Source organism: Lepidochelys olivacea (assembly GCF_965140295.1).
Source record: "Lepidochelys olivacea isolate rLepOli2 genome assembly, chromosome: 1".
In the NCBI taxonomy this organism is placed as follows: Eukaryota; Metazoa; Chordata; order Testudines; family Cheloniidae; genus Lepidochelys; species Lepidochelys olivacea.
Window position 1 is genome coordinate 164,746,693 of NC_140411.1, and position 24,131 is coordinate 164,770,823.

General features: G+C 42.9%; 2 protein-coding genes across 10 annotated transcripts in view; one reads left to right on the forward strand and one right to left on the reverse strand.

Moving 5' to 3' along the window:
• Positions 1–291: 291 nt before the first annotated feature.
• Positions 292–6,902, reverse strand: LOC311516079 (carbonyl reductase [NADPH] 1-like). Its single transcript, XM_084619743.1, has 4 exons — positions 6,746–6,902; positions 5,216–5,534; positions 2,635–2,742; positions 292–1,817 (listed from the first exon to the last, which is right to left on the reverse strand). The coding sequence occupies exons 2-4, from the start codon at positions 5,499–5,501 to the stop codon at positions 1,381–1,383; spliced, it is 831 nt and encodes a 276-aa protein (XP_084475869.1). The 5' UTR covers positions 5,502–5,534; positions 6,746–6,902; the 3' UTR covers positions 292–1,380.
• A 94-nt stretch (positions 6,903–6,996) lies between these two features.
• The window catches only part of SETD4 (SET domain containing 4), a 32,656-nt gene continuing 15,521 nt past the window's right edge, over positions 6,997–24,131 (forward strand). For 7 of the 9 annotated variants that reach the window (XR_014710313.1, XR_014710314.1, XR_014710315.1 and 4 more), the window contains exons 1-10: positions 7,327–7,626; positions 8,635–8,739; positions 9,821–9,916; positions 11,420–11,457; positions 12,130–12,218; positions 16,125–16,554; positions 18,409–18,583; positions 19,908–19,989; positions 20,461–20,541; positions 21,335–21,458. Coding sequence is in view for 1 of the 9 variants with exons in the window: in XM_084619697.1 (XP_084475823.1) it covers positions 7,428–7,626; positions 8,635–8,739; positions 9,821–9,916; positions 11,420–11,457; positions 12,130–12,218; positions 16,125–16,554; positions 18,409–18,583; positions 19,908–19,989; positions 20,461–20,541; positions 21,335–21,458 (1,419 nt within the window). In the remaining 8 variants the exon portion in view is untranslated. Of the gene's footprint in view, positions 7,306–7,326; positions 7,627–8,100; positions 8,185–8,634; positions 8,740–9,820; positions 9,917–11,419; positions 11,458–12,129; positions 12,219–16,124; positions 16,555–18,408; positions 18,584–19,907; positions 19,990–20,460; positions 20,542–21,334; positions 21,459–24,131 lie in introns of those variants that run through there. The other 2 variants (XR_014710311.1, XR_014710312.1) reach the window with 2 other exon arrangements.

The window sequence follows — 24,131 nt, forward strand, 5'->3', positions numbered from 1 at the left end:
GGGGCAGGGGCCAGGCTGTTTGGGGAGGCACAGCCTTCCCTACCTGGCCCTCCATACAGTTTTGCACCCCGATGTGGCCCTTGGGCCAAAAAGTTTGCCCACCGCTGTTCTATTCCAGACTGATCTGGTTACTTTTAAGATCAAATAGTTAGACATTATAATCTCACCAGGAACAGTATGTGAAATCACTAAAAAGGAACACACCTTCCCCCCCCCACCTGCTAAAAAGAATATAAATTTCAACAAATCAATTTTAGCTTATTAAACTACACTTTATTTAAACAGTTTTCATAGTTTTAAGAACTAAATTAAGGCACAGTTTAATTCATGCATTATTCCAAACGGCAATTATTTTGTAATAGCAGAAACCTTGTGTGTATTCTATAAACCCTAATAAGATACTAGAAATGGCAAAGACATTTACAGATGCTTAATTATTATTGGTACCACAATAAAACAGTAATATCTGATACTGTTTCTGGACTGCATCTCACATATACAGAACTCCTCACTTAATGTCATAGTTATGTTCCCAAAAAATGCAACTTTAAGCGAAACAATGCTAAGTGAATCCAATTTCCCAAGAAGAATTAATGTAAAGGGGGGGGAGGGGTTAGGTTCCAGGGAAATTTTTTTTCCACCAGACAAAAAACTATATTATAGTTTATTTTTATATATATATATATATAAAATAATAAATTTGTTAGTCTAAGGTGCTACAAAGACTCCTCATTGTTGTTAATGTAGCCTCACACTCTACAAGGCAGCACGAATGGAGAGAGGGGAGACAGCATGGCAGACAGAGACAGACACACACCCTGTGTGTGTGAGAGAGATGAATATTGCCCCTTTAAGTAAGTACACTGCCTTTAAAAAGGATCAGGAAGTTGAGACAGCAGCTGTGGTCCTGTCCCCACCCTGCTACATATGGAGAAGGGGTAAGGGGGGGGCAGGAATAGGGGGGAGGGGGACACCCTGACATTAGCCTCCCTCTTCCCGCCCCCCCCCCGCGCACAGCAAGCAGGAGGCTCCCAGGAGCAGCTCCAAGGCAGAGGGAAGGAGCAGCACATGGCAGTGGGGGGAGGGACAGCTGAACTGCTGGCAATTGGTAGCCTGCTGGGTGGCTTCTGTACAGGGAACTTATGGGAGTGGGGAGCTAATCGGGGGGCTACCAGTCCACCCTGGTTCCAAGCTCCCACCAGCTAGCTGCAACTGGCTGCTCTTCCTGCAAGCAGTGGACAAAACAATGCTGTAAGGGAGCACTGCACAATTTTAAACAAGCATATTCCCTAATTGATCAATGTAACAATGAAACAACGTTATCTAGGACGACTTTAAGTGAGGAGTTACTGTATAAATAAAAGGACTGTCAAGGCAAGTTTACTGCTTTTGCACCTTTTTTTCACTAATGAACTGCCCATGAGGCCCATCAGCACCAGGGGCCAAAAGGGCTAAGTAAACTGGAGTCTCGGCTCCCTCATCTGGACTTTTAGTGGCACTGGGACCTGCCATGTCGGTTCTCACCCATCCAGGGCAACAGGCATTTAGAAGAATTTGATCAGCTTTCCTTTCTTCATTCAACATCCGGGCCTGGATTCTGGACAAGACCGTGACTCCAATTTTGGACACACCGTAAGCAGTATTTGGCCAGCCCTCCTTCTCATGCACTCCGTTCTTGGTATCCTCCACAAACTTTGTCATGAGTTTCACTAGCTCCTCGTCAGTGATTGTGTCACTACGAAACTTCCGCTGCAGATCTTGGCTACATCTTGCCAGAGCTGATACGCTTACCATGCTAGATACATTCACTACTCTGCCTATTAAAAGAAAATTATAAGTAAATATATAAACCATGCCCATACACAATGTTAGGTCTTGATCCTGCAAAGTGCTCCACAAAGGTCTATGTATGGTGATTGCTTTGAAGAACCACAGTTTAAAAACCAAACCAACAGACACTGTTGGATGTAATGGAATTCCTAGCAAATATTTGACATGACCCACCGCTACAATTTTAAATAGGGATATTTCTGAATAAATAAACAAATCTGATCCTGCAAATACTCACTGCCAAACACTGTGCTTACTTCCGTGAATAATCCCATTAAAAAAAAAACACAACAAAAATGGGCCTATAATGTACATAGAGTGAAACTTCTCTGCAGGGAGACAGCAACAAGACTAGGGAGCTGGGTTTCTTCAGTGACTGTGGGTACAAGTCTGTACAGCACACTGAACTCAGCCTCAGTGCTCCATTTTTGTGAGCAAGTAGGACATAGAAATATCTCCATTTTCTCCTGTCTGAAGCAAGGACAGATGAGGCAGCTAGGCAGTGTGGAAAAAATATTGACAGGCCTTCATTTCTGCATAACGGCACAGATAAGCACTTCCGGAATAACCATTAGTAAAGAAAAGGATTGGAATAGAAGCAACTTTAGATTTAAAAAGCAGAGACATTCTGTGCGTCAAGACGTGCATGCAAGCTATTCTTGTTTTTTTATCTTTGATGCAGCAGAAATGCACTGGTACTCCTGTGGGCAGTGAATTCGTAACAGAGGGTAGGGTTTGCTGCCTTGTGAGAAGCAAGAGAGTCTTTCTAAAATGATACTTTGATATTTGTTAGGTTATACTTACCATGAGGCTTTATGAGAGGTAGCAACTCCATGCAGATATCCCTTGTTGCAAAAAAGTTTGTCCTCATTGTAACCTCCGCTTGAGTAGCAAATGGAGTGGTATCAGCAACTGTTCATAGGGAGAAGAAAAAATATATAACACTGAAGTTATGCTTACAGGTTAATGGGAAAAAACAGGTCTCTGAAAACTAGAGTTAATCCTAATTCCTTCTACAGTAGTCATTTCTGGTTAAATTAGGAAGCAGATGTTTAACAGAGAAAGTGCAGAAAAGCAACAGGTACATGGTGCTGCAAAGATTAACATTTTAAAATGCAAAGGCCCAAATATGCAATATTAGATTAGTAGAAGATTGAGAAGATTTTCCCCTGCTAAGAACTCTTCGTTTAGAGTTCTGTGCCCCCCCCCCCCCAACAAGAGCTGATGACATAACTGATGCCTCAAAACAGAGCAGGGAGCTGCATTCTTTATACAGATTTAGAGCTCAATCCTACGTATTAGGCAATGGCTGGGTTGTTGCTGGTTGTGTTGTCGAGTTGCAGCATGAGTTTGTGAGACAGGATGATGAGTGCTGTGCAGAGATAGGATTCCCATGCAGCAACATCAAGCTTTTGAAGAACTGCAGCAAATGGGGGCAACGAAGCCTGTTTCTTTGTGGCAGGGAAGGAAGCAACAGGGAGCACTGTCAATCTGTAGTAAGTACTCAGATTTAAAAATTTTATTAAGACGATTTAAAAAAAAAAATCAATGGTACAGAGTTTAAGCACAGAAGTTTCTGGTTATCAGGGAACAACAGAGAGATTATCAAGGGGTGCAAAATTCGGTTTAAGATTGGGTGGCGTAAGGAATACATAATCTGCAAAATCCCTGATTGGGGTAGAAGGTTAATGGGTCAAAGTACAGACATCGAGATATGAGGGTATGTTGTTCATATAATGGCTATGTTCAGGTGTGGAGTATAATGAGTGGATATGATGATGAGGATGGATTGACCCTCATTTGGTGAGATTTAAGGTTCAGTGAGTTTATGGGTCCAGTTCATATGGTCCAACAGAAGTACTACAAGGATGAGGGCTCTTCAAGTAGTGTAAATAGATACCAATTGTTGTAGTCCCCTTGCTAGATACAACATACCTGCAGGCAACTCTAAGGTGTAGCTGTAACTGAACACCTATTGCTTAAACTAATGGAGATATTCCTTAAAGGCTTTGTTAATAACCACCTTAACTGTTCTCTTGAGCAATGTGCCAGGGCACCACTATTTGCAGAACACTGAGCAGTATATTAACACTGAGACAGGAGGCCCAATTCACCACTGATTTCAATGGTTTCAGCATCAAACAGCAGTAAAGCAGTGGTGGGCCAAGATAACAGCTCCCAAATAAGAAATGTAAACTGTAACTAGGGTGTAGGAGTTTTTGTTCTTTATCAACATTTGCAAGATTTACTACATTTTAAAATCTCTTTTAAGCAGATTTCCCCAGAGCTCAGGGCAGATGGCTGCGGTTTGTGAGTTGTCGCAAAAAAATATGTATTATCCACTCTGTGTGACAAATAACCTTTGCTAGAATCCCCAAGCACTATTAAGAGTTCTGTGCAGTCATTACATGGCAAGCACTTCCCACTATGCGTACATCTTACAAAGAGATGTTTCTGTTGAGACAGTGATTTATGCATGAATACATTGAACAATAAATCAGTTTAATGCCAAATCAGGTATCTGAAGGGCAACAATATTCAGGCCACAGAGGAATTCTTTAAAATGGTACAAGAGGCAATCAGAGTAACAAGATTAAATTAAGGAAAGGACAATTTAGGCTAAACATCGAGAGAAACCTCCCGACAAAAAGAGTCCTATAATATTTCAGGTTTCAGAGTAGCAGCCGTGTTAGTCTGTATTCGCAAAAAGAAAAGGAGGACTTGTGGCACCTTAGAGACTAACCAATTTATTAGAGCATAAGCTTTCGTGAGCTACAGCTCCCAAAGTAAGTAGAGGAAACTACAATGGCAGGAATAGCTTCTAAGCAGTCTGTTTATTTATATAGTGCTCATCACCATGGTAATTGGCTCCCTAAGGATATTTCTTCCCTGCAGAGTTAAATTGCATTATCTACACTCCCTGGCCTCTCATGCCTAGATAGAAAGAGAGCAGCCACTCTGCAAAGCAACCCTTCAGCTGCACAGAGTGACTGGCTTAGTAACAGAGTAGCAGTATCCTCACTGCATTACTTCAGCAGCACTTGAGCATGAACCCATGATCCCAGATGGGCCAGCTAGCTCAAGTTTAAAGAGCCACTTCTCTCAAGCTAGAGATCTGAGTGTGGGGCCAGGAGTTGGGTTATATAATTTGAGTTATTTCTTGAGCTAACACAGCAGTGAAGACAAGATCAAAAATGTGATCTGATAAAACACCAGAAAAATGTCAGGTAGGGAACAGTTCTTTGCTGGCACGGGGATGAGCTGGGTATCATCATACTTGGTTGCCTCTCTAGCTAAGCATGATACTTGTAAAAACAAACAACAACACCTACTCATCATTCTTCAATTTACAGCTCAAAGCCTTGCCAATAAGTCAGCACTGTACCTTTGAAAGCAATCCCTGCGTTGTTAACCAGCACATTCAGCCCACCATACTTCTCCTTCAGGAAGTCCCGCAGAGTCCGGATACTCTGCAGATTATCAATGTCCAGCTGGTGGAAAAGCGGGCTCAGTCCCTCCTCCTGCAGTTTTGTCACTGCAGTCTGACCCCGTCCTGGGTCCCGGGCTGTCAGGTACACATCCCCAGTGAACTGCTTACACAGAGCCCGCACAATAGCAAATCCAATCCCTTTGTTGCCCCCGGTCACCACAGCTACTGGGGTGCTGGACATCCTCCTGGACTAGTGGATGGCAAAATAAGCTCACTGCAACAGGCAAAAGAATATAGCTGTATATATTTGGTTATTGTGATTATGCACACCTTCCTGCTCACTCTCTATGCAATTTTCTGCCAAGGTACATTTCTCTCCAGTTGCCAAACCAAGAAATAATTGGGCAAAATGAGGTTGGTCTCCAGTTTTTCAAGAAAAAAGAAAAGGAGGACTTGTGGCACCTTAGAGACTAACAAATTTATTTGAGCATAAGCTCTCATGCGCTACAGCTCACTTCATCCGTTAGTCTCTAAGGTGCCACAAGTACTCCTTTTCTTTTTGCAGATACAGACTAACACGGCTGCTATTCTGAAACCAGTTTTTCCAGGGCACTCATCCAGGAGCTTCCTTCTTCAAAGTGCTTTGCAAATGGATGAGAGGCAAAGAGCAGAGTAGGGCAAGCAGGGACAGGGCTGGCCTTAGGGGTGAGCCACCCTGCGATCGCCCAGGGGCGCCATGGTTAAGGGGGCGCTGTGTGGCAGTGGAGAGATATACACTACCAGTGTTGAGTCAAAAGCTGCTCCCAGCTGGCAGGGGAGTGCCTCGTGGGAGGCACCCAGATTTCTCCCAGACCCTGCTTCATCCCGCCAGAGGAACATGGGGGATATAAGTGATGCACAGATACTGCTCTACTCTGCCCCGTTCCTCCTTGTCCCCCTGGGAGGCTGGGCTACTGCTGTCCCTTCCCTTACGCAGCCCAGATAGGGAAAGTGCCCAGAGGTCACTCCTTGCTCCGCCCTCCCGGCCCCTTAGGGGTGTGTGGAGGAGCAGCATTGGAGGGGGGAGTGTGAGTAGCAATGCCAGTTGCTCCATACCTCCAGGTTATTTCCCCATGTAGGCACAGGAGGGGGGTGGTGCATGGGTTAGGAGCAAAGAGGGCACAGTGCAGGGGTTAGGGGTGCAGGAGGGGGAACGGGGCAGGGATTTGGGGGAACGGGGTGTGGGGAGCCCACCGGGGCCATGAGCAATTGGGGGGGGTGGCACCATGCCCATGGGGACCAGGGGCACCAAAATACAAATTCACCCAGGCCACCATTTTCCTTAAGGCAGGTCCTGCACAAGAAATGAGGTCTGATCTCCGTAACAAGTAAAGGCAGGCTGCAAGGAACGCTTTATGCAAGCTGCCCCCCACTCCCGTAGGCGGGTGGGTGGGTTGGTTGGGGAAGGGGCTGCTAGGGGGGGAAGAAAGCAATTTGCAAACTCACCTCTAGCAATACGTAGCTTAGCCTCTGGCAATTCGTAGCTCAGCCTCTTTAGCTGCTTCAGGCTCCTGCTCTAAGAGCCAATGGTGTTTATGCATCAGCCTGGAAGGGTTGATCGGAGAGGGCGGGGAGCTCTTTCCGCAGATAGGGACGCTGCTCCCGCCTGATCAGAGCACAGCGAGACAGGAGAGAGCTGGAGGCGGAGCGAGTGTTAGATGGATGGCTTTGCTGGCGGCCTGCAGCTCCGCGCTGGGAGGGTCACTGGGGGAGAGGCGGCAGGAAACACGTGGCTGCGCGGTGGCGGAGGCGGGGTGGGCGCAAGCAGTCTGGCCCCCGGGGCCTGGCTTGGGTGTACGTGAGGCTTTTGCTTTACCATGTGCTCGCTGTGCGAGACCTGAAGCTGGAACCGAAAGGCCGTATTTTAAATAGGATTATTGGCAGGCATTAGCGGGCTGGCTTTTTTTTTTTTTTTTTTTTAAAGCTCTTTTTCGGATTGCAGCTCGGGAACGAGCCAGAAAATGCAGCCAGGGGTGCTCCAGCCAGCGATCGGAGCTGGGAGCGCGGTGGGTTGGTGTAGCTCTCTCCCGTGCTGCTAGAGACGTGTTCGTGAGTTATTGAATCTCTTGCGCAGGGCTCTGAAAATCCAAGGCGCCGGAAGGAGTACAAGGGCACAGTAGTATTTATTATGGTTACTCCATTCGGCATGCAGTTGATAATGCAACCGGGGCTCAGGGGCGGCTCTACCAATTTTGCCGCCCCCAGCAGGCGCCGCCGAATTGGCGCCGCGTTTCTCTCCCTTCGAGTTAAGCTATGGTTCAGTTCCGAGAATGACAGGAGGGTCACGTGGCACGGTCCACATTGCAGTAGCAACCACGCGCTCACCTGTAAGATGTGCTTACAAGTAATTTAGTCAAATATATCAAAGGAATATGTGTAACTTGCCTACTTGAAATTTATAAATTCGTTAGTCTCTAGGGTGCCACAAGTACTCCATAACTCTGTAGGTATATTATGAAATATTTTGTATGTTGTGGGTTAGAGTTAGGGTTGTTATTGGAATAACATGTTAATTTTTTCCATGCCAGTATTGTCATTCATTGAATAAATGGACTGCAAAGGTAGTGGAATATTTATGTAAATTACGTGTGTTATGTTCAGACTTTTAAATGCAGTGGTGGTGTAGCTGTGTCAGTCCCTGGATATTAAAGAGACCACGTGGGTGAGGTAATATTTTTTTTTATTGAACCAACTTCTGTTGTAGCTTGAAGGCCTGGTTCACCCACAGAAGTTGGTCCAGTAAATTTTATTTTCTGGTTTTAATACGCTTTAACTTGCAGTCTTTCTTTGTCCATGTTTAGCTTTGAGAGTTCTGTTTTCTGGTTGAAGGATGATACTGTAGCGTGAAGGCCTGGTTCACCCACAGAAGTTGGTCCAGTAAAAGGGTACTTCCTCACTCACCTTATTTCTCTCATACTTTTTAATTGAAGATAGTTATTTTAAGTGTTCTTGCTGTGAATTTTATCTGTGGGTTATATTATTCACTGTATCAACATAACTGTAAATTAATAATGTTTCTGAGTGGACACTTTATTTTTAAATGTAGAAATGGGAGCATATCTGTTTCCCAAGGGGATTATGCCCAGTCCTTAGGTAAGGAGGGCAGCATGGGATGGAAGCTTTTTGCTTCCCACTCCTCTCCTTGCATTGCTCATTCAAGTGCTTATATGTCCTATGTTTTCTGAGATGAAAAGCTGAAGCATGTTGAATATGAAGAGCTTTAATTTCTTTTGTGCATATTTGTAAAAGTTTGGAGTGAGTCATCTTCTGTATGTATGCAGGAACTGAAAGAAATATCAAAAAAGAACTTGGCTGTTTTCCCATTTTTCATTCAGGTTGTATACCTAAGGTGAAGTCTTTTCTTACCATGAGGAAAAATAAAGGTCGGACTGGTAGAAAGAGAAGAAGAAAACAATACAGCAGTTTGCCTTCAAATGGAGGTACTGTATGTTTTCATCTAGTCTTCACTTGCATTCAGGGAAGCAACAGAATAATTAACTACTTGGCAAGGGATCTTTCTACAGTCTGTGCATGTTAGAACTCCTACATGTCTTCATAGAATATTAGGGTTGGAAGGGACCTCAGGGAGGTCATCTAGTCCAACCCCCTGCTCAAAGCAGGACCAATCCCCAGTTTTTGCTTCAGATCCCTAAATGGGCCCCCTCAAGGATTGAACTCCTAACCCTGGGTTTAACAGGCTAATGCTCAAACCACTGAGCTATTACAAGAGTAATCATGGATATCAGTTGTTATGTGTGAACAACCATTTTATTTTTTGGTTTTAATATGCTTTAACTTGCAGTCTTTCTTTGTCCATGTTTAGCTTTGAGAGTTCTGTTCTCTGGTTGAAGGATGATACTGTATTACTCTGAGTTTTATCTAGTAACATGCTGAGTGATTCCTGGTCATGCTAAATACCCTCAATTTCCAGTGAAATCAGTGACATTAAGGGTATTCAGTACCTAACAGAACTGATGCCTTTTTTTCACTATCTTATGTTGTGTCATGTTATAAAATACCATTCTATGTATAAGGTAAAAGTCTACTACAGCAGTACTTCTCAACCAGGGGTACTCAGAAGTCTTCCAGGGGATACATCAACTAATCTAGATATTTGCCTAGTTTTACAACAGGCTATGTAAAAAGCACTAGTGAAGTTTGTACAAACTAAAATTTCCTACAGACAATGACTTTTGTACTGCTTTATATACTATACCCTGAAATGTAAGTACAATATTTATAGTCCAGTTGATTTATTTTAGAATTATATGGTAAAAATGAGAATGTAAGGAATTTACATTTACAATTTAGTGTGCTGTGCCACTTTTGTATTTTGATGTCTGATTTTGTAAGCAAGTAGTTTTTAAATGAGGTGAAACTTGGGGATACGCTAGACAAATCAGATTCCTGAAAGGGGTGCAGTAGTCTGGAAAGGTTGAGAGCCACTGTACTACGGTACAAGTGCACTGTGTTTTTAATTAAACTATATGCTATAAGTTAATCACTCGTCTCTTCATTTAGTAAACCAGAGTCACAAACTGGAATATATACAACTTAGGAAGTGGCTGAAAGAGAGGGGGTTTGATGACCGAAATTTAAGACCAGCACAGTTTTCAGGTAATACTTTAATTGCTTATTGATCCTAGGTTGTCCGGTTCTCACTGTGGTTTTATCCCCATCTGGCTGGTTTTCTTCAGGAATGAGTCTTCAGCGTACAGACATTACAGACCCAAATCCTTCAAATGCATGCATGAGTAATTTCATGCACACAAGTAGACTCTGGCCCACATACTGCCCGCTGTTCCTCATGAGGGGGTTCTTATGCTATTGCAAATTGCTACGGAAGCCAAAGGGGCTCTGCGTGGGCAGCGGGGTACACTCAGGTAGTACTTCTTGTAGGATTGTTGTCATAGGCATTAAAGAAGCTAGTCACATTTGTAAAATACTGTTGCTTAAGTGTTTACCGGTTGAGGGCCTAAGCTTGTAACCATTTCCTCATTTGTTCTGGCAGACTAACTAAATAAACCTATCAGCATTTAGAGATGGAATGCAGATAGCAACAATAATAAATAGTTCAAATTTGAGTGGATTGTTTACTGTGTGTGTCTTTAATAATAATAATCTTCAAAAATCTTTAGAAAATTAAATGAGAAGGCAGCAGATAGTACGTAGTATAAATTGAGAAACAACTGCAGAGATATTGCAGGGTGACAACTAAAACACTAAAAGAAAAGGAGTACTTGTGGCACCTTAGAGACGGTTAGTCTCTAAGGTGGCACCTTAGAGACGGTTAGTCTCTAAGGTGGCACCTTAGAGACGGTTAGTCTCTAAGGTGGCACCTTAGAGACGGTTAGTCTCTAAGGTGGCACCTTAGAGACGGTTAGTCTCTAAGGTGGCACCTTAGAGACGGTTAGTCTCTAAGGTGGCACCTTAGAGACGGTTAGTCTCTAAGGTGGCACCTTAGAGACGGTTAGTCTCTAAGGTGGCACCTTAGAGACGGTTAGTCTCTAAGGTGGCACCTTAGAGACGGTTAGTCTCTAAGGTGGCACAAGTACTCCTTTTCTTTTTGCGAATACAGACTAACACGGCTGCTACTCTGAAACTAAAACACTGAGTGTAAAATAACTAGCAAGAAAAGCTAGAAGCAGGGGAGAAAAAAAAGTGGTTTTTAAGCCAAGATTTTGGGAAAAAATGAGTGAAGCTGAGGGACACAGGAAGATTGTTCAGATGGCAGGAGTTGCAGAGCCGAAGGCTTTCTTTCATAAGTGATAAGAATGTGGGAGACAGCAGAGAAGAGATTGAAGCTAGAGGAAGAAGGAGAGAGAGAGAAATAAGAGCCCATATCTTCAAAGGTAATTAGGTGCCTCTCATTTAAATCAGTAGGTGTTAAGTGTCTAAATACCTTTGAGTAAATCTGGACCAAGATCCATACATAAGCTTCAACTAGTCCATGGGGGACTTTTAAAAACGGTTTTTATGTTATATAAGAAATATGTTCATTTTCATGACGTTTCCTTTTTCAGACTAGTTTTAATTCATAGTGTTTTGTTGTAGTCTTATGGAAAAGTCTGAAGATTGTATACTGTATTGTAATCATTCTTTTTGTTCCTGTTATTTCAGATACAGGAAGAGGCCTAATGACCACAAAAGCCTTTCAGGTTAGTATTTTCTTTGTTATGGCTTTTATTACATGTACTGCAGGAGCAGCTGGAGACTTTCTGGGCCCTACTCAAAATTGCTTCTGGGAGAGCCTAAAAGTCTAGAGGGGAGTCTAAGATGATATAGTTTATAATCAGGAGCTGGAATCCCCCATGCTAATATAAGGCTACATGTACTCTGCACGGCAGTGTGGACTACAGGGGTGTGAATTGCAGAGGGCACCAAAATGTTGTGCTTTAACTATCCTGTGTGGACACTGCAGGCATGAACTAAAAGGTACCTAGTTTGTGTTAATGTAGTCCTGTTTGAAAGGGACACAAAGGAGCCATAACCTGGGTGTAAATGCTCAGTAGAAAATTCCCCTATCAAAGGGGTCTCGCTCCAAGTATGGTGTATTCTGTTCAAGGGGAAAGGTGATGCTTCTCAGCCAGTCACCAGCCTACACAGAAACTGTTTATCCTCTGTCAGGACATCCTACCACACACTGCACAAACTTCCTACATTGCTGGACCACCAGAATTTTACAACTACAATGATCTCCGCTGAAGTTGTGGTCATATCTGTTTGCCTCCTGGCTCTGATGTGCTCTGGGACATTTCTCTACACTTATGAATTGTGCATCCATGGCTCATTTTCGATCTGACTTTTAGTCTGTTTGATTTTTCTCAAAGGCAGGGGAACTGATTATTTCGTTGCCGGAGAAATGCTTGCTCACCACTCGTACTGTCCTAAGTAGCTACCTTGGGGAAAACATTGCAAAGTAAGTGTGGAGGAGGGAAAGAAAATCTCTTAAGATTTCTGTTGGTATTTATAGGGTGCTCACACACTGGTAGATTATTCATTTGAATTTGTGTTAGGGCCTCAATCTGTAAAGCCTAATTTACACATGTATGTGACCCAAGAAACTCTGGATGCCAAATGGCAACAGGTACAGGGATCCTCTGGGTTCACCAAATAGGGTGACCAGACAGCAAGTGTGAAAAATCGGGACGGGGGTGGGAGGTAATAGGAGCCATATTAAAAAAGCCCCAAATATAGGGACTGTCCCTATAAAATTGGGACATCTGGTCACCCTATCACCAAATAATGTCATGTAAGGTCTCTAATGGAAACTTGTGTCATAATAATTGCAAAATGGATGTATAGATACACTGAAAATTCTGTCCTTAAGGTCTGTGACTAGGGACTGATAACCGGAAAGGTGAAAAGCAGGTTTTCTTTCTGGCAAGAAATGTTTGGTTCAAAATGGGTATCCATTTATAGTCTGAGCTGAGTGCTAATGAAGGATTGTGGAATCTTCAAAGACAGGAAATTTACAGCAAGAAGTATATGAGCAGAGGAGAGCTCTGTTTCCTAAGTAAGGACAATGAACTTTGGGGCAGTGTTCCCTCTAATTTTTCCCACCCATGTGCAGAATGAATTCTGTTATGTGCACCAATATGGCGGTAGTGTGTGACAGAGTGTGGGGGGGGGCTCAGGGCTGGGGAAGGAGGTTGGAGTGCGGGCCCTGAGGTGGGGCCGGGGATGAGGGGTTTGAGGTGCAGGCTGCCCTGGGGCTATGGTGGGGAGAGAGGACTCTGCCCAGCTCTCCCGCTCAGCCCAGGTGCTGCTGCAGGGAAGGAGGGGTGACTTTCCCTGCCGGGGCTGGAATTGGGGGAGGGGCGCCTCTCCCTCTCCCACGGCCGCAGCAGGTCAGGCCTGGGCTGGGTTAGGGCCAGAGGAGGGGCGCCTCTCCCACGGCAAGTCTCGGCTGGGCTGGGTTGGGGCTGGGGTGCCTCTCCCGCAGCCATGGCAGGTCCGTGGCTAGGTTGGGTCTGGGGAGAGGTATCTCTCCCCGCCAGAGCCCTGAGCTTAATGAGCTGCTGTGTGAGCATACAGCTTAGAAGGATCTTAGTTTGGGTGTATAACTAAGGGGTTTGGAGGTACACCCTCATCCTTCATCTAGGAAGTAAACTGACAGAGGGTTTGCTTCATGAAAAAGGGATTTCTGCCAGGGTTGGTTGAAAACTCTTGAAATAAATTTGGGTAAGATGTCCTGCTTTAGACAGAAGGATTACTTGTTAAGTTTAGGGTTTAGAATGCATGTTATGATTTTGTTGTAAATGTAACCATTTATTCCCATTTCTCACACTGGTTTTTATTTGAATCTCCTCTTAAATAAATTTTCCTTTTGTTTATAATTGACCTCAAGTGCTGTGTATAATAGAGGGGAGCGATAGTCTAAGGTAAAACTGCTAAACCATGGTAAGAACATGAGAACAGCCATACTGGGTCAGACCAAAGGTCCATCTAGCTCAGTATCTCCTCTTCCGACAGTGGCCAATTCCAGGTGCTTCAGAAAGAATGAACAGAACAGGTAATCATCAAGTGGTCCATCCCTGTCGCCCATTCCCAGCTTCTGGCAAACAGAGGCTAGGGACACCATCCCTGTCCATCCTGGCTAATAGTAATTGATGGACCTGTCCTCCATGAACTTATCTAGTTCTTTTTTGAACCCTGTTATAGTCTTGGCCTTCACAACATCCTCTGGCAAAGAGTTTCACAGACTGACTGTGTTGTGTGAAAAAATATTTCCTTTGATTTGTTTTAAACCTACTGCCTATTAATTTCATTTGGTGACCTCTGGCTCTTGTGTTTTGAGAAGGAGTAAATAACACTTCCTTCTTTACTTTCTCCACACCAGTCATGATTTTATAGACCTCTATCATATCCTCTCTGTCGTCTCTTTTCCAAGTTGAAAAGTCCCAGTCTTATTAATCTCTCTTCATACGGAAGCCGTTCCATACCCCTAATAATTTTTGTTGCCCTTTTCTGAACCTTTTCCAGTTCCAATTTATCTTTTTTGAGATGGGGCGACCACTCAGATACTGCACGCAGTACTCAAGATGTGGGCATACCATGGATTTATATAAAGGCAATATGGTATTTTCTGTCTTCTTATCTATCCCTTTCTTAATGATTCCCAACATTCTGTTTGCTTTTTTGACTCCTGCTGCACATTGAGTGGATGTTCTCAGAGAACTATCTACAATGACTCCAAGATGTTTCTTGAGTGGTAACAGCTAATTTAGACCCCATCATTTTATATGTATAGTTTGGATTATGTTTTCCAAAGTACATTACTTCGCATTTATCAACATTTGAATTTCATCTGCTATTTTGTTGCCCAATCACCCAGTTTCGTGAGATCCTTTTGTTGCTCTTTACAGTCTGCCTGGGACTAAATTACCTTGAGTAGTTTCGTATCCTCAGCAATTTTTGCCACCTCACTGTTTACCCCTTTTTCCAGATCATTTATGAATACTTTGAATAGGACTCGTCCCAGTACAGACCCTTGGGGGACACCACTATTTACCTTTCTCCTTTCTGAAAACTAACCATTTATTCCTACCCTTTGTTTCCTATCTTTTTAACAGTTACGAATCCATGAGAGGACCTTCCCTCTTATCCCATGATAGCTTACTTTGCTTAAGAGCCTTTGGTGAGTGTCAAAGGCTTTCTGAAAATCTAAGTACGCTATATCCACTGGTTCCTCCTTGTCCACATGCTTGTTGACCCCCTCAAAGAATTCTGGTAGATTGATGAGGCATGACTTCCCTTTACAAAAACCATGTTGACTCTTCCCCAACAAATTATGTTCATCTATGTGTCAGACAATTTTGTTCTTTTCTATAGTTTCATCCAGTTTGCCTGGTACTGAAGTCAGGCTTACGGGCTTGTAATTGCTGGGGTAACGTATGGAGCCCTTTTAAAAAAAAATTGGCGTCACATTAGCTATCCTCCAGTCATTTGGTACAAAAGCTGATTTAAATGATAGGTTACAGACTACAATTAGTAGTTCTGCAGTTTCATATTTGAGTTCCTGCAGAACTCTTGGGTGAATATCATCTGGTCCTGGTGATTTATTACTGTTTAGAACACTGGTACACTGTTTCTTTGGGAACAGAGGATTTGGTATTTCTGTGGGTGTCCAGTGATCAGGGGCTGGTTAGCACAGGGTGACACTTTGAAGGGACGCAAGGCCTGGGGTGCATCTATTGTCAACCTGCAGGGCAAATGAAGGGCTAATATAGTCAGAGGAGAGTGCTATTATGATGGGCTGGTTGTGTTAGAAAGCTGACATCCAGTTGAGCACAGGCAGGACTCCTTCGTACTGGCGGCAGGTGGTAACAAGGTGACTCATAGCTCTGGGTGACCCAAGAAGCATCACAACATATTCCCATTGGTCTCAACAAGACTACTTGCATACATGCGGATTGCTCAATGAGTAAGGTTTTGCAGGATGGGGCCCTTCTTAAATGGAATTGTAAATGATTTGTTTCAAATTATTAAATGTGCATGTCCTAAAAGAAAGGAATTCAAATATGAGACTACGAAGTGCTATATGAATGCACCCTTTCAGCAAATTCATAACAAAAGGTGATATAGAGTATAGAAGACTATTTTATATTTTTGTTTAAACAAAATCCAATGTTTTACTAGGTACAGTATTTTAATAGCTTGTCAGTAAAATAAATTTAAAATCACTTTGAAATAATGAAAAAACGTTTGCAGGTAAACTACAAAGAAGTTTAAAATATTTATTTAAAATCTCAAAGTATTAAAAGGATATGTGTGGTTGTATTTTATCCATCTCACTTCTGTGTATCTGTTATGTTTTTGATAGGTGGAAGCCTCCCATATCTCCTTTGATAGCACTGTGCACATTTTTAATAGCAGAGAAATATGCTGGTGAGCAATCTGTGTGGAAGCCTTATCTAGATGTTTTACCAAAGACCTATACGTGCCCTGTTTGTCTGGAGCAAGAAGTAGTGAGACTTCTTCCTGAGCCCTTAAGAAGAAAGGCTGAGGAGCAAAGAACAGTGGTCCAGGAACTGTATACCTCTTCCAAGACTTTTTTCTTTTCTCTGCAGTCTTTATTTACTGAGAATGTAGAAACTGTTTTTAACTACGATGCCCTGCGGTGGGCTTGGTGCACCATTAATACTAGAACAGTGTACATGAAGCATTTACAGAGGGAATGTTTCTCTAGAGAGCCAGATGTTTATGCACTAGCGCCTTATTTAGATCTGCTAAACCACAGTCCAAATGTTCAGGTAAGAAGCTGGAAAAACAGAACCATAGTTTTTGTGATGTACAGTTCACTGACTCTGTGCAGAACCCACATTCTTGTCTCTGATGAATTCGGAACACAGCATACCACTGAAGGGTCATGACTGGTGTGTATAGTGTAGTGTTTGTAGAACAGCTGTAGGCTCAGTAGATACACCACTAAAACGTATCATGTAACCCAGAGTGAATTCACAAATAGAATTGATTTTATGAATCAAGTGGCAAAATAAAGATGGGGGAAAGGATTCCACGCCTCTGCCCACCCCCAGTACCCTGGTGTGATGAGGTGTAGCAAACCCACACTCAACCTGAAGGGATTAATGAAAGCCTGTGGGCACAATCAGCGTCACCCCACTACACTTGCAGTATGTGTCAGACGTGAAGGAGAAGTTAAAAGGGCTGACCCTGGCTCAGTTAGGGGCTGACCAGGAAGGAGAGCAGATTTCTGGCTCTCGCTCAGTGAGAGAAGCCTGGCTGGAGTCAGGGAGCTGGGTAGGGTTGCTGGCAGACAAAGCCTCCCTGAAGGAAGGTACCTCTGCAATGGAGACACTCAGGCAATTAGGAAAGAAAGTGGCAGGAGGTGAATCCACCCAGGTTTCTCCCCAGTGGTGGAGGGTCCTGCAAGGAGCAGGAAGACTTCTGCCAAGTCAGGGATTGCCCTGCCAGGGGAGTGGAAGAAAACCCCTCTGCAACAGACCCAGCTGGGTAGCAGAAAATGCTAAGAAGGCCTGCAATGACCCTTTGGAAAGCGGCTTAGAGTGGAGCTGATATACTGGGAGCCTGGGAAGAGGCTGAGATAAATGCCCAAGACAGGATAAGGTAAGACGTGGACCAGGAGACCGCAAGGGCCTTGACTACGTAATGAGGGTCCTTGGTCTGGACCCAGTGGAGTCGGAGGGCCTGAGTTCTACCAGCCCACCAAGGAAGAGGGGGTGTCCCCCTCTCTCCCTGAGGAGTAAGGACTGCTGAACTCCCCTGATACTAGAGAGGAGGACTGGTGAGTCCGTACTCAGACTGTCCAACGTGAGTCGAAGGACCACTAGCTGGTTTACCCTGGTAGGGGTGGGACTCTATGTGAGCTGGAAGGAGGGGGGCTGAGTTGCATGAAGAATCAGACCGCAGTAGGGGTGGAAAGGCTGTCAGCAGGGGGCGCTAAAGGAGGAACGTCTTTACACCATGAGGAACGTCTTTACACCCAGCCACCAGGTGGTATGCCGACCAATGAGTCACATGTTTATGCCTGCGCCAAATGCCATTATTTTGGCCCATGTCTCCAGAAATGGCTTGGGGAGAATTTCCCCAGCAGAGGGGCCCTGTAAGCAGCTCTGTATTATCCCCCTCACAAGGCACAGTGCAGGGGGCATGTGGTTTCTATAGTGCCTGGTACTAGGCTTGAAAGCAGCCTATGGCAACCTCGTCAGGACTGCCTATAAAGTTACTCTGATTTATGCCAGGGACCACAGTGACTCACATGACCGCGCAGAATCAGGGTAGCACAAAGGTGGCTTAAAGCTAGCTTTGTTCCCGCTTCCCCTGAGCTGGACCTTCTATGCTCTGCCTCCTGGAGGCAGCACAGCCTTGAACCCAAGGATTTTATGTTTGTTCTGTTTTAGTATTTTAGAGAATTTTTCCTCTTCTTCAGATAAGATCCTAAGTGCAACAAAGACAATCCCCAGTCTTCAAAATCACTTCAAATATTTCATCATTGAGTTCTAGATGTTTATAGCCTTTTGTCACAGTAAGAAAATATTACTGGTCTTTATCAGTCTAGGTCTGATGGGTTTTTTTTCCCCCTCACTGCTATAGAGGAAATATTGTCTTTTTAAAATTTCTCAAAGGTAAAAGCTGCATTTAATGAGCAGACGAGATGTTATGAAATCAGGACAGATTCACATTGCAGAAGACATGAAGAACTGTTTATCTCTTACGGCCCTCATGATAACCAGCGACTTCTGCTAGAATATGGGTTCGTTGCCATCAACAACCCACAGAGTGGAGTTTATGTCTCAGCAGGTTGGTAGCTTGATCTTGATATTAAAATGTGAAGTACTAGTGAGCCAGGCAGCTTTATCTCTTCATCTGGATAAATGTGGTAATTGAGGGGCAGTGAGGAAGCTTACATAGTTTCACTCTGCATTAGGCTGTAGCCAGTATGATCAATTTTGGGATTGTTAGCAGCATTAAAGTGAAATATAGGGTTGGGTTGGTTCCATTTTTGTCTTTTTGAACTACACCTAATAGGAATTTTTAACTAAAAGAGTGTGACTGTGTGTTTGTGTTAAGTGGCTATCATTTTTGTGGATTTGCTCAGGTTTTATTTGTTACGCTGTGAAACTTAGTTAGCTTTATTCTGAAAACTCTTACGTGTTTGGTTAACCTTAAGCACAGGAGTAGCAACACTAGCTTCAATGGGACTGCTAGTGCGAGTAAAAGTTAGGCATGTGCTTAAGTGTTTGCAGGATTGTGGCTTTAGAGAATAATTTAAGGATGGAACTGGAAATGCTGGGAGATCTTTGCAAACTACCCTCAAGTGTGTGTGTGCATGCATCTGTATCAGATTAAATATTGATAGAGCCTTTTCATAGGATGCTCGCATGTCTTAGAAGCCCCAGTTCTGCAAAAGTTGGTTTTAAGCATGTGCTTAAGTGCTTTGCTGAACTGAGACCACAATAAGAGAAACCCATGCTATTAGGCAGCCAAGTCATTGTTATAGAAAATTAATAATTATGTGGTGAAGACTTGGTTATGAGTTGGCCAACAAGCTGATTGGAGAGCCAAAAAGTAGCTTGGGAAGTGAATTTTTTTGTTTATTTTTTGTCAGTGAGCCTTGGTTGCTTATGCAGGCATGTGAAGAGAGAGAGACAGCTGTTTGGAAATGAGTATGCAGTAGACAAGTTACATTTTTATTATAAAGCATTGAGGTTGTTTAAAGTAAGATTTGCAGCTTGTATAAATTAGCTCCATTTACTTCAGTGGAGTTATGTGGATTTACCAGCTGAGCATCTGGCTCTTGGTGCTTTAGAACTGACTATATGTCAAAAATTGTGTTAAAATAACATTATTAAGGTTGCCAGGTCAAGTACTCAAAAGTTAGGAAATGCCAGAATTAACTCTCTCTCTGGGTTCAATCCTGCAAGTTTCTGAGTGCTCTTCAGAGGTGTTCTTCAACTCAAGGTAAAATTCATTAAAGTTTTGACATTATCTGAGTTGGTTTTTGTGTACTGTTCAGTTGGAAGATTGATTATAGTTAAAATATAAGAAAATACTTTACAGTTCAAGTTAGCTTGTTTTCAATGTTAACTGGTTGCTTAAGGATCTTTAAATATATATTTTGCAGATATCCTTCTTAAGCATCTCCTTTCGGCAGACAAGCAGAGAAATATGAAGCTTTCCATTCTAAAGGATCATAACTTGTTAGAGTAGGTATCTCTTTAAAACTCTGGTTTCCATTTGAGAAAATAGTTACAACAAAACTGAAATAAAAGTTCAGATGTTTTTTTTTTTTTAAACTTGCAAAAAAATTGGTTTATAAAAATATATAGGTTTTCTGTTTCACTCCTTGATAGTGGAAGAGAATTTAAGTGGATAAAAGGCAATATGAAAGCTAAAGATCAAGGTTAGGGGTCAGCACAAGACAATCTGTACCATCCTGTTTCAAGGCTGTGGGAAGCAGCAGAGGAAAGGGAGCTGGGGAGAATCCTTTTGCCCTGGATGCTACAGTGTAGTTCCCACATGGACTGTGGATCGGCTTCTCCTTAACTATGTTCTAGGGTGGGAGGAGGCTGCCACTAGGCAGACGTTTTGTTGCCACAGTTAGTGTTAGTGTGAAGATCACAAACTGTGTAATGAACTCCTGCTTTCTACCTTTTGGTAATTTTTGACACTTTTAGAAATTTGACGTTTGGAAGGGATGGGCCATCATGGAGACTCCTCACGGCTCTCAAGTTGTTATGTCTTGGAGCAGATGAATTGTAAGTTTCAAATACACTTATAGAAATGTGGTCATTTATTTAGAGGGCTAGGAGAGGCATTATTTTCTAATCTGTGTCTTCTCACACTAACTAACTGCGGTGCAAGAAGGATTTGGAACAATCTATAATTTAAAAGTTGTTGTCTGCTTGTTGCATCTATGACAACTGTATTCAGTTAAACACCAAGCATTCTGTTGTTGTTCCCTTCCTACTCCAAGAACTGTATATTGCTTTAATGTTAGGTTTCTGTTTCTTACATTTGTCACTTTGATGGGTCCCATGAACTCAGACATCAGTCTGATTTCTCTGAAAAGTATATTTCAGGGACTACTTTTGAAATTTCAGGGCCAAGTTCATCACTGAAGTACAAAGGTTCAGCACCAATGTCACAAAATTAATCTTGCTTATTTCAGCAGTGAATTTGGCCTTCAAAATCTTGGTATTGTTTGCAGATGGGTAGGTGAGCTTTGTCAGTATTCAAATATGTTTTAAAATTAAAAGGAAAAATATTTACACTCCTCTACGCTGTGAGGGTTTAGTCCTCGATAGAACATGTTAAAGTAGCTGAAAGATACTGAGACCCATCTGTCTTTCATACCATGCAATATGTGTTCTGTTCTACTCAGCGGCTTAAACCATGCACATCATTGTGGTATCTGAGTGCGGTGGGTCTAACTTTGACTTAGTTATCTATCTGGGTTTTTATTTATTTATTTTGGGGTATAACTTCAGTTTAACTTCTGGCTCAGGAATGCAACAAATAATCACTTATCAAACATATTTTTTGCTTTAGTACCTACTGGAAGAAAGTGCTGCTTGGTGATAAAATTTCAGCCAGAAATGAAGAGAGCAGTTTGAACATAGCAGCAAAAATATGCTTTTCTTTAATAGAGGAGACACAGCACATCCTTCACCAGGTAACTTGGCTAGAAGAATACAATGGGGCAGACGCCACTAAGGGGCTTGCCTATGTGGTGCTGTAGTCTGGAACAGAGGGGTATACATTTTAGTCCCCACTAGCATGTTGCGCACTAACAGGCCCATGTGAACTTTGCTGGTGTGCACTAAAAGTTCCTTTGTATGTTAACATACTGCTGTTTGAAACAGGACTACATTAATGCATGTTAGGGAACTTTTAGTGTGCACCAGCACAGATAAGTTAGTTTGCAACACGCTAGTGTGGACTAAAATTTGCACCCCTCTAGTGCAGACTACAGTATTGTGTAGACAACCCAGCATAAATTGGTAGTAACACCATTAACTTCAGTGATGTAAATGAGGGTAGCATCTGGCTCTGTGTGTTTTACAGGCAATGGTTTGACCTACAATTATCAGTTTATTTCCGGCGTTAGCTAAGTGCTTATTTTTGTGGGCAAGGTGCCTTTTGTTTTTCTATTCAAAGTGTGCTTCAGGCATAATATACTCCAGATTTACACCAATATAACTGAGATTGGCTTCTGGTACAGTAAGGGTGCCTTAGTTTAGGATTTACCCTGCTTTGGGGGAGTTGGAGGGGACTGTCACTCTTTTTGGAATATCTTGGTGTACATTATGCATATGGACCTTAAATCAATGGGATTATTTCCATTTAATTCAAGTGGGTTTTTGATTAGGAACACTTGGTAAAGCATAAAAAGGTGGCAAATGAAAAAAGCCCCTTGCTATTGACCGCACTGAAGTGATTCTGGATTTACATCAGTATAACTGAGATCAGAAAATGGTCCAACGGTTACAATGATTTTCTTTAAAAAAATGCATGCAGTAATCTTCTTGCAGTGGTGATAGGCTTTAACTCAGGAGGAGTGTAGTGGCCATCATATTCCTTTATCTGGTGTTGTATACCTCACGGCCATCTGATGTGAAGAGAGAAAACCAAGTAGGTGTACTTTTTATGAATTAAGTAAGAAAATAAATAAGCAAATACAAAGCTAGTTAACGTAGTGCATTTCCCTAAAACAATGCGATAATAAAATTGAGGTTACACTGGAGATCAGATGAATTAATTAAGGGATTAACAATAGCGTAAATTGACATCAATAACTTGACAAGAAAATAGATTGAGAATCAGAGCCCCCCCCCCCGAAAAAAAAGACAGGGACTGTTCAGCTTGGAAAAGAGATGACTAAGGGGGGGATATGGGAGAGCTCTATAAAATTATGAGTTGTGTGGAGAAAGTGAATAAGGAAGTGTTATTTAATCCTTCACATAACACAAGAACCAGGGTCACACAATGAAATTAACAGGCAGCAGATTTAAAACAAACATAAGGAAGTATTTCTTCACACAACGCACTGTCAACCTGTGGAACTCTTTGTCGGGGATGTTGTGGAGGCCAAAATTATAACTGGATTAAAAAAAGAACTAGATAAATTCATGGAGGACAGGTGCATCAATGGCTATTAGTCAGGATAGTCAGGGATGCAACTCCATGCTCTGGCTGGCAGAAGCTGGGATTGAACAACGGGATGCATCACTCGATGATTGCCCCGTTCTGTTTATTCCCTCTGAAGACAGGATGGCAGGCTAGCAGGACCATTGGTCTCCCCCAGTGTGGCCGTTCTTATGTTTAACTGATCAGATCATTGTAGGAACATGATCTGTAGTCAAATCATGAAACCAATATAACAGAGTGAATCCTTTCACCCCCCCCCCCCGCCGTTCCCCTTTCCCCAGCTCCTCCTTAGCCCTACAGGTATTGATACATCCTTTTGGAGAGCCTGTCATTGAATGGCTTATTCAGGACTGGTCTACACTTAAAATTTAGATTGATGTCACTCAGGGCTGTGAAAAATGTTTGCATCTTGAGCCACGTAATTTGGTCAACCTAATCTCTGATATACATGTGGCTAGGCCAATGGAAGAATTCTGTTGAGCTAGCTACCGCTTCTTGGAGAGGATGGTTACCTAATCCGCAGAAAAAACCCTCCTGTTGCTGCAGGAAGTGGCTACGGTATGGTGGTACAGCTGCGGTGCCATGCCACTGTCGCGGGGACGTGTCTGTGCCCCTTCCCACCCCCATTCCCACCTCTCTACCTTCAGTACACTGGAATCAGGAGTTCAAGATTCCTCTCTCCAGCAGAGCGGTTTGTGCTAACACCTCTACAGACGCAGGATGACCCCTTTCGATCTAGGGTAGGATTTGCTAAGAATTTAGGTTAGTCTGAGTCCAGTTATTGTTTTCTTATATGGATTAACCAGTATGTGATTCTACTGTTACTACTACCTCCTCCCAAACAAATGGTTAGGAAAAGTCTATTAGTTGCAGGCATCCCCGCAGTTATCTTAGAAAAGAATTCAAAAGAGAAAAATACTTAAAGGATCTACTCTTCGGCTTGCTTAGTCCCGTGGAGCCTCAGAGTCAGTCGGGAACTGCAGTTTGGGGAACCAGATGATGTCTTTTGGCTCAGATATCTTATGCTAATATGTGTCATCCTCTGGTCAGCTGGCTGGTCTAAGAGAATCTCTCTCCTCTTTCCTGGGGACTGGCCCAGGAAAAGTAGGGTATCAGCCATCTGGCTGTCTTTGTGGTGACACATGAAGCAGCACGCTTGGCTTTTTAAGGCCGTAATAAGAGTTGGTAATTCTCCCAG